The sequence below is a fragment of the Agelaius tricolor genome, unplaced genomic scaffold (assembly GCF_023055355.1).
Source record: "Agelaius tricolor isolate 1412-34295 unplaced genomic scaffold, bAgeTri1.0.p SCAF_40, whole genome shotgun sequence".
In the NCBI taxonomy this organism is placed as follows: domain Eukaryota; kingdom Metazoa; phylum Chordata; class Aves; order Passeriformes; family Icteridae; genus Agelaius; species Agelaius tricolor.
The window spans coordinates 1,046,266-1,060,592 of record NW_027269300.1 but is presented as its reverse complement, the minus strand read 5'-3'; the positions used below and the strand labels follow the sequence as shown (position 1 = coordinate 1,060,592).

Below are 14,327 nucleotides of genomic sequence, written 5' to 3'. Positions count from 1 at the left end.
AGGAAAAGATGAGACCCCCACTGAATGGTTGGAAAGATTAAGGAAGAGTTTTCAGTTATACTCAGGGGTGGACCCAGAGAGGCCAATGGGGCAAGCGCTCCTAAAAACACAATTTGTAGCCAAATCATGGGAGGATGTTCGAAAGAAATTAGAAAAGTTAGAGGATTGGCAGGACAGAGGACTTGATGAATTGCTCAGGGAGGCTCAGAAGGTGTATGTTAGATGGGAGGATGAGGCACACAAAAGACAAGTTTGGATGATGGTGGTGGCAGTCAGGGAGGGACAGCGAAACAACCCTCCACCACGAGAAAGAAATGGCATGAGGAGAGGTCCCGGGGATTTAGGAGGACCTCCACCTGGAGGGAGAGAAGGAACAGTGTGCTGCTATTGTGGTGGAAAAGGACACGTGAAGAGGGAATGTCAAAAGAGGCTTAGGGATGAGAAAATGTTCAAAGAGGATTAGGGGGATCAAGGGCTCTATCTATTGGGGACCCAAATGTCATCGGAGCCCTTGGTAAAACTTAAGGTGGGTCCCCAGCAAACCCCCATAACCTTCCTTGTAGATACAGGGGCTGAGAGATCAACAGTTCAATCTTTGCCCCCAGGATGTAAGATTTCACCTTCCACAGTACAGGTTATTGGGGCAAAAGGAGAACCCTTCAAGGTTCCTGTAATTAAAGATGTTTTATAGAATCAGAGAAGAAAATAGGGGTAGGATCACTGCTACTGGTCCCTGAAGCTGATTACAATTTATTAGGAAGAGATTTAATGGTGGAATTAGGGATAAATATAAATATTGAAGAAAAACAGCTGAAAGGCAGGTTGTGCCCCTTACGGGTCACTGACGAAGAGAAAATCAACCCAGAAGTCTGGTATACCCCTGATACAGCAGGAAGATTGAATATAGAGCCCTTCACAGTCAACATTCAAAACCCAGAAATCCCAGTAAGGATAAAACAATATCCCATGTGGGATGAGGGGTGAAGGGGACTAAAACCAGAGGTAGAACAGTTAATACAACAAGGGCTCTTGGAACCTTGCATGTCTCCCTTCAACACCCCCATCTTACCTGTAAAGAAACCAGATGGAAAATACCGATTAGTACATGATCTAAGGGAAATAAATAAGAGAACCATTGCCCGGTTCCCTGTAGTAGCAAACCCCCATACATTGCTCAGTCAATTGAAACCAGATGATCACTGGTATAGTGTTATAGATTTGAAAGACGCCTTTTGGGCGTGCCCCTTGAAAGAAGAATGTAGAGATTATTTTGCATTTGAATGGGAAGATCCCAATACCCACTGAAAGCAACAACTAAGGTGGACAGTGCTCCCACAGGGATTCACAGAATCCCCGAATTTGTTTGGGCAGGCACTAGAGCAAATAATGAAATCCTATACCCCAAACCAAGGAATAACCATTGTTCAATATGTAGATGACCTTTTAATTGCCGGAAAAAGCGAGGAATCTGTTAGAGAAGAAAGCATTAAGCTTCTGAACTTTTTAAGCATCCAGGGGCTGAAGGTGTCCAAAAGTAAATTGCAATTCGTAGAAGAAGAAGTGAAGTACCTAGGACACCGACTTAGTAAAGGAACTAAAACACTAGACCCAGGGAGGCTTAAGGGAATCCTCTCCCTTCCTCCCCCAAGAAATAAGAGACAAATCAGGCAGCTATTGGGTCTTGTAGGATACTGCAGACAATGGATTGAAAACTTTAGTGGTAAAGTAAAATTTTTGTATGAAAAACTAACTGCTGAAGGTTTGATGAAATGGACTGAGAAGAATGATGAATCATCAGAACAATTAAAAGAGGAATTGGCTAATGCCCCAGTGCTAAGCCTCCCGGATGTTAGGAGACCCTTTTATTTGTTTGTTAACACTGAGGCAGGAGCAGCACTTGGGGTACTGGCTCAGGACTGGGCTGGCAGTCGAAAACCAGTAGCATTTATTTCTAAAATACTAGATCCTGTAAGTAGAGGATGGCCAACATGTTTGCAGATTATAGTGGCAACAGCCCTCTTAGTGGAAGAAGCTCTCAAAATTACCTATGGAGGAGAACTGAAAGTCTTTACCCCCCATAACATACGGGCAGTATTGCAAAAAAAGGCAGAAAAATGGATAACAGACTCAAGACTTTTGAAATACGAGGGCATTTTACTGTCATCCCCTTGGTTGATACTTGAAACCACCTCTCTGCAAAACCCCGCTGAATTCTTGTTTGGAGATCCACAGGAGAATTTAACTCATGACTGCTTACATAGCATAGAAAAACAAACAAAAATTAGACCGGACCTCGAAGAGGAAGAACTGGAAGGGGGAGAAAGGTTATTTGTGGATGGGTCCTCTCGAGTTGTTGAGGGAAAGCAAATCTCTGGATATGCGATTGTGGGAGGTGAAAATTTGGAAATAATAGAATCTGGACCCATGAGTCCTAGTTGGTCAGCCCAGGCCTGTGAGCTGTATGCAGTATTGCGGGCTCTAAAATTCTTGGAAGCTAAGGTTGGGACCATCTACACGGACCCAAAATACGCCTTTGGAGTGGTACATACTTTTGGGAAAATTTGGGAAGAAAGAGGGTTAATAAACTCCTGAGGAAGAGAATTTATACATCAGGAACTAATTACTCAGGTACTACAAGCTTTAAGAGGCCCAAAGAAAATAGCAATCGTACATGTTAAAGGACATCAAAAGGGTCTCTCCCATTTGATCAGAGGAAACAACACAGCAGACAGAGAGGCAAAGGAAGCTGCTCTCAGAAGATTCCAGGATCAGGGGATAAGGAGAACGCAAGATGATGAGAAAGTTCCAGTCCTGAGCTTTACAGCCCAGGAAAAGGAGAAATTAGACAAAATGGGAATAAAAGAGAATGGGGGTATTCGAAAATTGCCAGATGATAAGGACGTACTGCCAAAATCTATGGCCCAAGAATAGTGCAGCAGCTGCATGACCAGACTCGTTGGGGAACCCAAGCCTTAGTAGATCAATTAACTATTAAGTACATGTGTATAGGAATTTACGATAGAGCAAAACAAGTAGTTAGGGGATGTAGAACATGCCAAAGAGTTAACAGACATCAGGCTCGAGAAAGGATTCCAGGAGGAAGGGAATTAGCACACCGACCTTTTTCACATGTACAAATAGATTTCACCGAGCTACCGAAAGTAGGGAGATACAAGTACTTCTTGGTACTGGTAGATCATCTAACCCACTTTGTAGAAGCATATCCTACATTGTGGGCTACTGCAAATGTGGTGATTAAAACCGTGCTGGAAGAAATAATCCCTAGGTATGGACTAGTAGAAATATTAGACTCTGATAGAGGTCCCCATTTTGCAAAGAAAGTACTGAGAGAGGTAACCATGGCCTTAGGCACTAAATGGCAATATCCCACCCCTTGGCACCCTCAAAGCTCAGGGAGGGTGGAAAGGGCAAATGGAGAAATCAAGAAGCAACTCACCAAGCTCACGGTAGAAACTAAAATGTCTTGGGTCAGATGTTTACCCATGGCATTGCTAAACATGAGAACCCAACCTAGGACGGATGTGGGAATCTCTCCCTCTGAAATGCTTTATGGAATGCCTTACGACTTAGAACTCCCAGGGAACCATCCTTGCATCCAAGATAGTCAAATTCAGGGTTACATACAACAGTTAATGAAACGGAGGGAGGGATTAAAACGAAAAGAACTATTGGGACAAAGACCCCCTTTGGATATAATAAGGCATAAGCTTTAACCCGGAGATAGGGTCCTAATTAAGACCTGGAAAGAGACATCCCTAACACCCCAATGGGAAGGTCCCTATGTTGTCCTGTTTACCACAGAAACAGCCATCCCAGCTGCTGAAAAAGGCTGGACACATGCCAGTCGAGTGAAAGGGCCCATCACTGCAGACACCCCCTGGGAGGTGACCAGTCGCCCTGGAGATCTACGGCCAACCCTTCGGAAGGCACAGGGACCTGCGCCAGCTGGGAACGTGAATGACTGAATTAGGGGACAGAGAACTATACCCATTGAGACTCTTGGTAAGAAAACCCCTACAGGAACTGGAACAGGAGTTAAAGTGCCCTCTGCCGTGGAAAACCTGGAATGAACTGATGCTTGCTCTTTCAGTAGTGGCTGAAGTGAGGCGAGAATTATTCAATTACACCGAGTGTCTTAAATGTCGGGAATCTTCTTGTCGGGCGTCGGTAAAAATCTTTTGCGGGGGCTGTAAAGACAAATGGTGGATTCTCCAGTCACATTTGGTGGGGAGTGCATGGTGTCTTCCTTGTGATTGGGATTGGAGAAGAGCAAATCCATTAAGAGCCTTAAGAGAATTTATAAGGATCCCTGGAGAGTGGGAGATCCCTGACAGAGAAGCAGCGTCACTAGTTGAAAATCTAGAACAGAGAAGAGATTGGGCCCTGGCATGGGAATTCCAACACCAATTGCATAGGATCACACGCCAAAACCAGACAGTCATATTAACTACCTTGTGTAAGAAGGGAATCCACGTTCCTCTGGGGCGGGAAGTGAGGCCTGACGAGTGGAATAGCACGATTCGCCGCTATTCCCGAGTCTATAAACAAAAAAAACCTAGAGAGTGTAGGGAAGAATGACGCAACTCTAGGAAGACAGGAGAAAGGGAATAAAAGGCAGAGGGTGGACCCTAAGTAGGTGTGGGACTCAGGCCCTGTAAAGCTCGCTAGGGACGGCAGAGAGTCCGTCGTAAAATCAAAGAAATCCTTTGCAGGAGACCCTTTTCCTGGAGGCCTGACAGCCTGCCCTTAGGAGTGGGGGCAAGAGTTAAGGAGAAAGCCCAAATAATGCACCCCCTGAAGACTCCCCCTGCTGCCGAGAAGATAATGATCCCTGCAGACCGACGCACCTGGGCTGGCAGGCGAGGCAGAGAGGTGAGGAGTAGTGGGGGAGAGCAACGGAGCACAGGAACAGGAACGGAGCACAGGAAAGCCCCAGGTAAAAGAGATATGAGTACGAAAGGAGAAAGAAATTTGTTGCTAGGACCCTGCCCTGCTTGGCGAGCTCCCTTAATTATTATAACCCTGAGCCTCCGGGCTGCCTGGGGAAACCCTCATCAGCCTTACAAAGAGAACATGATCCCCCTAAATAAATGGACCCTGACCCCTGACTGGTCTCAGGCCTTTTTGCAATCTACCCGATCTATGGGGAATACCACAGGTTTAAGTTTACTAACATTAGTACTGCATGACAGGCTGCCGTACTCTAGACACGAATGGAAGAAGCAGAAAACCTGGCAGCTTCAAGGAGTAGTGGGAGAACAAATTAATATTGGATGTCGAATGGTTAATGGGTCTGACTGTACTAACGCAATTGCAATCAGTGTTTCCATGGGTCAGGAGGATAAACAAATAGCAGATTGTGCATACCCAATAACACGAGACTGCTGGCAAAACTTCACATTAACTCACACTGCAGAGGTAGTCTGACTCTGGTCGAAAGATACACAGGGCCTTTCTTTCAAATTTATAATAGATACTAAAACACACTCTACCACTGCTGAACCTCACAATATCACCGCTCCACCTGCACCACCAGTTATACTCCCCCCAAAAGTTTTCAAAATTGGACCTTATATAATCAGGAAAACTGGTCAACAACAAATATTATTCAATCCAGCATGGTCTCGCAAACAGGTCGAACTGCTGATGCAGACCAATGTTTCAGACATCCAGACAGCTTGTTCTCCGTTTTTGCAAGCATCCTTTGAAGGCTGGACCATTTGGCTCCAGAAACGCAGCTCTTTTAAAACAAGGAAACCTAGAGATGAGACCGGTGTTCTAGGTACAGGATTGGGAATTCTGAATAGCATTGATTCGGAAGTGCTAATGAACAAATTGGCTGCTACGACTAGAGATCTGTCCAAATTACAGCAACCACTGAAGTCATCTCTGTTAGCCTTGGGGACACACCAGTGGATGCTGTCAAACATTTTGCCAAATTGGGAAAGAGTAAATGTGAACGATCACAAATTGGTGATTCATGCACTCAGTGCTGCACAAAATACAGCCCTCAGCTGTATCCAAGCACAATTGTGGATGCAGTCAGTTTCTGCCTCGATTATAAGAGAAGGCGAGGAAGGCACTTTCCCCACAGAAATTCGGAAAATAATCTGGGACAATGCCAACGATTTTGAAAGAGAATTCCAATCCTGGTGGAAACTGGTGAATTTTACCTATAATGCTATTTCAAATACAGCTACTGCTTTTGTCTTGACCATACACAATGCCTCTGTACATCTAGTTTTTCCTGTTCTTGCATTAGGAATAAACCATGACGGAGCTGTTCTCTATCCTATAGAACATAGGGGATGGGCCCGTCAGTTTGATGACACATGGAAAACTGTTGATTTGGAATCTTGTATTATCTGAGAACAACTGGGGTTCACCTGTGAAGGCAATGTAATTATAGCTCAAGATATCTGTTTAGACACGGAGCAAAACATCTGTCATTTTGAGATTCGTCCTAACGAGACTTCTAAAACAGTGCTTACATACATAGGCAATGGATGTGCGTGTTTTAGAACTATTTGTGATTCTGTGCTTGTAGATGATATTGTGGTGGATACAAAGAATCACTCCAACTTCTGTGCTTGTAACTTCACTAAGATTACAGGGTGTGATATCGCTTATGAAGCTAAAGTCACCTCTCACCACCTATTACAATCCAACTACACACTGCTTCACAAGCTAATGCCCACCCTGATTGGGATGAACTTCACTCTAGTGAGACAACTGATGCTCCATCAAGACCTGATCCAAATCCTTGAGAAAATCAAGGAAAGCGGACAGAAAACCCTGGTGACTGTTCATGACGCAGGAAAAATACACCGGGTTATAGAGAGGGTAAAGCAAGATGGCGAGCACAGGTGGTGGGATACCCTGTTCGGGTGGGCTCCTACTACCACAGGTGTCCTAAACAGTATATGCCATCCCATTGTTGTTCTTTTGATTCTGATTGTGCTTGGTTTTATTTTGTCAGCAGTTCTATTCATTATGAATTGGAATATGATGAAAAAGCTAAGGAAATTGGCATCTATAATTAGAGCACATAGCTTAACTGATGAGGAAACTCAGTTAACGCTTGCTAGGAAGGAACTAAAAGGATTTAATGATCAAAATTGGTAAAAAAAAATGGGGGATTGTAATAAGTAGCAATATGCTTGTTCATTAATGAAATCAATAGCTAAATAATTATACAATATAAAAGCAATAACTAAATAGCTAAAACTGCTTGATTCTTAAATGCGCAGCCACATATGGTTGCTTGGCTGGCAGGAATCGTATAGTGCTTTGGGAATTCCATGGTAAAGATATACCTTATAAGGAAAAGTTCACCCAGCGGTCACAGAGGAAGGCTGTAACAACAATCCTTAAACTCACAAGAATTGCTTAGGCTTGCAGGAATCGTATAGTGTTCTGAAAATTCCACTGTATAGGTATGCCTTATAAGGAAAAGTTCACTCAGAGCTTAAAGAGGAAGACTTGGAGCCTTCATCCTACGACCACCAGAAGGCAGAAAAAGACCCCCTAGCAACTGAACGAGCAAGCGCAAAAGACAGACCACGTCATCCCTGGACCTGGGAGAAGAAGGCAATAAAAGGCAAACCTTGGGGATAGGAACAGTGCGAGCCTAGAGGAGCGGAGACTCCCGGCCGCCCAGCGCTGAACTTTGCTTATTCTTGCTTGCATAATAATAATAATTAAAAAAATTAATTGTATGATCCTTAAATCCAGTGAACTCATCACACCCATGAAATGTTTCGTCTCACGCAAAGAAGAAAGAAGCCACAAGCCAACACTCTTCTTTATTGCTACACTGTTTTCTTTGGTTACTTCTCTAATAGGAATGACTTTGGGGTGTGATTTGTTTGTTTCTCTCTTTCGTTCCTTGGGGCGCGCGGCGGCTCCTCCGTTGGGTTCGCGGGGCAACGGAGGAACGGCCGCGAGCTCCGGCGGCTCCGCAGCAGCAGCAGCAGCAGCAGCAGCAGCAGCAGCAGCAGCAGCAGCAGCAGCAGCAGCAGCGCTTCTCTTGATCGGTTTTCCGCTCGACTTTTCCCTCGCTCCGCATCCCCTTCTCCCTCCCACTCACTGTATTCCCGTCCCGTGCCGGGCCGGGCCGTGCCGTCCGTGTTCCGCCTCTCCCAGCCCGGCTGATGCCGCGTCCCGCAAGGCGCCCCTTGGCGGGGCCGCCCCGTGCCCGCCCCTGCCCGGCCCGCCGTGGTTCCGCCTCGGCCGGGCTCTCTCCGTACCGGCTGTGGCGCCTCTGGAAGAGCCGCTTGCTCTGGTGCTGGCGGAGCATCGCGGTCTTTTGGCTCGGCCTGACGCGGGCTCTGGCCCAGCCCCGGCCGAGGTCCCGGCCCCGAACGAAGCCCCTGCCGCGGTTCCGCCCGCAGCCGCTCCGCTGCCGCCCGGCTCCCGCCCCGTGGCCGAGAGCGTGGCCGGCAGCTTCCCCGCTCCGAGCTCCGCCGCTCGCCAGCTCGGCCGCCGGCCCCGAGCCGCCGCAGCCCGGGGCGGCTCGGCAAGCAGCAGCGCGCCGGGCGGGCGGGTGCCCCGGGCAGAAGAGCGGCAGCGCGGTGCCGCCCGCACGGGCGGAGAAGCCTCCCCTGGAGCAGCTCTACCGGCAGGGCCCGCTGCTGGGCAGCGGCGGCTGCGGCAGCGTTTACTCCGGGACCCGGCTCGCCGACGGCGCCCCGGTAAGAGACGGGGCCGGCTCGGAGGGCGGCAGCGGGCGGCGGGCGGCGGGCGACGAGCTCAGCCCGCCGCTCGTCTTGGCTCGCAGGTGGCCATCAAGCGAGTGTCCCGGGAGCGCATCTCGGAGTGGGTACGGCTGGTGAGTGAGCGGGGCCAGCGGGAGGAGCCGGCGGGGAGGAGCCGGCGGGGCGGGCCGGGCGGGGCTGAGGCGAGGCCCGGCAGGGCGGCAGCCGGAACGCTGCGAGGGGAGCGAGCGTGGAAGTGAGCGGGGGCCGCGCAGCGCCCCGGGCCGGGCCATGGCGAGCCGCGGCGGGGCCGGGCAGGGGCTGCCCGAGGCGCGGCGCAGCATCGGCCCCGCTGACGGCATCGCGGTCCCCCCGCAGCGCAACGGCGCCCTTGTGCCCCTGGAGCTGGCGCTGCTGTGGATGGTGTCGCGGCCTGGCTTCCGCGGCGTCGTGCAGCTCCTGGACTGGTTCGAGGTGCCCGAGGGCTTCGCGCTGGTCATGGAGCGTCCGCAGCGCTGTCAGGACCTCTGGTACTTCCTGCACCAGCGGCGGTTCCTGACGGAGCCCGTGGCGCGGGGGCTGTTCCGCCAGGTGCTGGAGGCCGTGCGGCACTGCAGCAGCCGCGGCGTCCTGCACCGCGACATCAAGGCCGAGAACGTCCTCGTCGACCTGGCCACGGGCGAGGCCAAGCTCATCGACTTCGGCTGCGGCACGATCCTCCAGGACACGATCTACACCCGGATGTCAGGTGAGCCCAAGCCGGGGCCCAGCCGGGCAGCTGAGTTCCCCGCTTTGCTGGCAGAGGGGGAAGAGGGGGGAAGGAAGGAGGGGGAATCCTTCTTCAGCCAGCTGCAGCCAAGTTGCTTTTTGGCAGGGCAGGGGCTGGCTGTTGTGGAACGGGAGCTGGCTGGGAGGGAGGGAGGGAGGGAGGGAGGGAAGGAGGGCAGGAGGGAGCAGCATGGGCCTGATGAGCTGCGCCCGTGTCCCATAGGAACGCCGGAGTACAGCCCACCGGAGTGGATCCTCGTTGGCTGCTACCATGGCCAGCCAGCCACTATCTGGTCCCTGGGCATCCTGCTCTATGAGCTGGTCTGCGGGCACCTTCCTTTCCACACCAACGAGGACATCGTCCGGGGCCAGCTCGTCTTCCCGCCCCGGGTGTCTCAAGGTGGGGATGCGCCTTCAAGGCACGAGGGGAAGAACAGGGTTGGGAGGGGCAGCTGGCACATAAGCATCCTGCTCTTGCAGCTGGTGAGGAGGTGGATCTCCTGGCCTTAGCTGGAGGAGGTGGCACCAGTGCCTCTGTGCTGGTGTCCTCCGCATGAGAGGATCAATAGGAAGCTTTTGGGTGCAGCTCTCAGCACTCCTGGTGTTGCCTGGGCACTATGGAATGTGGGAGAGCATGGACAGGAGCCTTCTGGTTTCTCTCCGCAGAGTGCCAGCACCTCATCAGGTGGTGTTTATCCATGGACCCCACACACAGGCCATGCTTGGAGGACCTTTTTGAGCATTCTTGGCTGCAGGAGCCCTGCCTAGCCCAGGAGACAGCAGAGATGCATCCCTGAGCACAGTAGGATCCAGGAGCCCAGAAAGTAGCAGCGGCACGCGTCTCGTGGCACTGGAAGAAAACCCCGGAGCATTTCTTTGCGGCCACGGCGCGGAGGAGAGAGCGCAGCCGAGGAGATGCTGCTTCCACTGGTCCCCACGAGCTGTGGAGGGAGCGGCTCCGTGCTGCCCGTCCCATTGGAGAAGTGGTGGCAGTGCAGTGAAGGTGACACGGATTGGGACAGAGGAAACATCCCCCTGCAGCTCAATGGCACCGTGATGTCCCCGCAAGCCGAGGCACAGCTGGCGTGTTCTTCTGGAGCACGACGTGGAGCTGGGAACACCATCCTGGACCTGGCTGCTGGTGGGGCAGAGCCAATTGGTTTTGGCTGCGGCCCCTGCCTGAAGGACACGCTCTGCACTCCGATGAAATCAAGATAAGTCCCCAGCCGGCGCAGGGGCGGGGGGATGCTGATGCTTCCAGGCACGGCAGGGCTCGGCCTGGCCACGCGCCGGAGGTTCCCTGCTCGGCAGCGCTGGGGAATATTAATTTTTCTGCCGGCTGCCGAGCTGCTTTTTGGTGGGACAGGGGACGGATGTTGTGGAAGGGGAGCCGGCTCCTGGCCTTGCTGACAGCTTCTGCCAGCCAGCCTGGCACAGGCTGAGGCAGGGGCAGCCAGCCTGACAAAAGCATCCATCCATGTGGATGGGGGCGGCAGAGGGGGGGACGGGTTCTGGAGCCGTGCCCCAGCTGGTCTGCTCTGCAGGCCCTTGAGGAAGGGGTGCGTTTACGGGCAGGAAAGGTGGGGATTTTCCCCACCCCTGGACAGGTTTAATTCTCACCTGGAGTGGTCAGACCCTCCTCAGGCCTGTGAAACGGTGACAGGCTTTGTGCTTTTTCTTGTTTCCAGGTCTTGTTTTGAATTGACTTTCATGCAATTGTTCTTTTGTTTTCCCAGGAGGATTACACCTGGTGCCCAGACCAGACAGGGAAGCGCCTGCAGCGTCCGTGGAGCGCGTCCAGTGCCAGCGCTGCCCCAGGGGCCACGGTCTGCAGGGACAGCCCCTTCCAGAAGGACGAGGACCTGGTTTGGGATCGGCTCCTCTCCTGGCAGCAGCTCTCCAGAGGTGGGCACCCGGCTCCACAGCTCGGCTGGCAGAAGGGCTCCGGGCAGACGGCAGCGGGCACACGGGCATCCCGCTCTTGCAGCTGCTGGGGAGGTTGCTGTGCCATGATTAAGCAGAGGAGGTGGAACGTGGCCTGCCACGCTGCCCTTCTCTAAAAACAGAGAATGGGTCGGGAGGTTTAGGCTCTGAGCAGAGCCAGCAGCCTGGCCCGGGCACAGGCCATGGCAGGACAGGGGGACAGGAGCCTGCTGCCACTGACCATGGCTCTCTGGTTTCTCTCCGCAGGCTGCCAGCACCTCATGCCATGGGAGCGGCACTGCTCGGCCTGCCAGCCTGGGAGGGCTGGAGGGCGGCCGGTGTTCATTTGCTGTCAAAATAAATTTTTTGGGGTTTTTTTTTTGTCATTGTCATCATCAGAGCGTTTCTTTCCTCCTTTTCCAAGCTTTTGGCCTCCCTTTCTCCAGGGTAATCTTTTTGTGTCCTTCCTCAGCCTCTTGTTGGCATTTGGTAGGGGGGGATTAAGCAATGTGAAAAATTCAACAACAGCTCCTGTTGCCAACTGCAGCAGCTCCTTCAAGAGCCCCTTCCAGTGAGGTCTGCATGTGCCTTGCAAAAGGAAGTGCTTTGCAGCCATGGGGTTGTCACCCTGCTGCAAAAGCTGGGAGGAACTCAGAAATGGCAAAATGCCAATTTGGCTCAACCACCACCCAGGTTCTTCAGCTTTTCCCTCTGTTCCGTGATAGGCAGGCAGGGCTGGACTCCAGGAAGGTTCAAGTTCTTGGTGCTCCCTGGCATCAAAGTGATCAAGTAAACTCTTGCATGCAGGGACTGCAACAGGGCTACTTGTCAGAACCCAGGAAATTCCTCTGGCTGCCCTGGAGGACTCGAGCCCCTGCCCAGGGCGCTCAGAGACCTTGGCACAGAGCCCAAGACCCCTGTGCCTTTGATTTAGCCCTTGGAAAAAACAATTACCAACCTTATATGAAGAATTGTGAGCCATAAAAGTTTAAGTAGAATGATAGTGAATTTATCACAGGGTGAAAAATAGATTTTTGGGGTTTCTAGAATGGGGATTCAGGGGGCAAGATGGAGCAATCAGGCCGTGTCCAGCCTTTCTCCTTCTTCTTCTTGGCCTCCATCTTCTGCTGTGATGTTGGCACTTTTAGATTGGTCTAGAGTAGAAGCTCACTGTCTAACATAGGGGATAGGTATTGGAAAATAATTGTAAATATCATACATGTAGTTTTTAGTATAAAAAGATAACACCGCCTTGGGGCAGGCAGAATGCCTCTGACTGTCTTGCTGAGCGGACCTCGTCAGGACAGGAGAAAGAATTTTATAGATAAGATACAAGAAACAACCTTGAGACCAAGAACGGAAGAGCTCTGACTCCTTCTTTGAGTGCCGGGCTGGGAAAAGAGACTTTCTAACGAATATCAGGGTCACTCTGACCAGCTAGAGATCCCGAGATCTCCTAAGAAATATTTTTTGGGTTCTTTTAAATGTTGTTATTTTCTTATACATGTTCAGCTGTTCTAAGAAGTTACTTGCAAGGTCTCTAGGAGAAGATTTTTTATTAAATAAAGAAGGGGGAGTTGTGGGGGCCAGAGATCCAGCCAGAGAAGAGCTTGCTGTGCTCCCCTGGAGGGCCAACTCCTGACCCACTGACTTTGTAGTCAGGGCGAGCAAATATGACCCCCAGATACCTTTGCAACTTTATGTTGATCCCCCAGTACTCATTGGTCCTTCCCTTTGTGTTCTGCCCCTGAGCCCTTATCCCATTGGTTACCAGTTTTGTCCCGCCCCTTGCCTTCCCTATATAATCCCATTTTTCCCTGGTTCTGAGAGTTTCTGTCCCTGGCTCCCTATGCAGAGTGCCCTGCTCTTAATAAAGGCTTCTTCTCTGTGGAACGCCATGCAGAGCTCCAGCCTTTTTTCTCCGTGTCACCTGCAGAAGGAAGCTGAACATCACACGCTGGTCTGGGAGGAGGATGTGCCTGTGCCCCTGAGCTGTCCTTCTTAGGAGGCTCTTCAGGAAGGTTGTGGCACCCTTACCACAGCCACCCTGCCGCCACAGCAAGCAAGAGCCTCAGCAATGCCCTTGTTCCTAGAGGCTGCTCTTGTTCACTTGCTACTGATGAGTAATTTGGGATCACAGCCACCAGGACAGTCCTGGAAGCCCTGGAAGTTACCTGCTGAAATACTCAGCATCAGTCAATTAACAATACAGAGTGCAATACACATACTCCAGCCACATGGCTCTGTCCCATCAGCTTCTCCGTGACTGGATGTGACATGTTTGGGGATTTCTGCTCTTTGGGCATTTGTTTCCTCTTGCATTTCATTGGATTGAGGCAGTTGTTGCATTTAGGTTTTATGGGCAATTTTTTTTCCTCCATAGGGAGAGTAGAAAAGAATACAGGGAGAGTAGAATAGAATACAGCAGCATGCTTAGTTGGTTTATTAAAATCAATGAGATAGAAAGTAGTAAGTAGCTATGGAACTGAGGAAAAGGGAATATTAATAGACTATGATAAAACACTCCACAGAAAACACAATTATGCTAAAGAGTCTCCTTCTCCTTTTGCAGAAAGGCCCCTCACCAAGGACATAACCAGGGTGGTACAGAAAGCTGCATCAAGAGCTTGTGGGGGGAAAGGGAGTTCTTTGTGTTGTAATGCCTATGGAAATTCTGTGCAGTGACAGAGCTCTTGTAAGAGCTGTAAATTGGTACAATGCCTTCAGGCCTAAATTCAAGCTAGAAGCATGCTCCCAGAGCAGCAACCTTTCTGTCACTGCTCTTGGACTGCAGCTTCAGAAACAGGCAAAACAGACCTCAGCTTAGAAAATCTAAAAGCTCCTTTTCGGTTCCTTGATCAGATTCAGGATATACTAGATTGCCAAGCAGCATGTATTCTATTTGCCACCTGTGTGCCA

The 14,327-nt window shown here is 50.8% G+C and overlaps 1 protein-coding gene across 1 annotated transcript; it reads left to right on the top strand.

Annotated features, from left to right (window-relative positions):
- Window positions 1–8,174: 8,174 nt before the first annotated feature.
- Window positions 8,175–10,491, top strand: LOC139603630 (serine/threonine-protein kinase pim-1-like). Its single transcript, XM_071454522.1, has 5 exons — window positions 8,175–8,714; window positions 8,801–8,851; window positions 9,096–9,465; window positions 9,709–9,885; window positions 10,152–10,491. The coding sequence occupies exons 1-5, from the start codon at window positions 8,175–8,177 to the stop codon at window positions 10,280–10,282; spliced, it is 1,269 nt and encodes a 422-aa protein (XP_071310623.1). The 3' UTR covers window positions 10,283–10,491.
- Window positions 10,492–14,327: the final 3,836 nt, after the last annotated feature.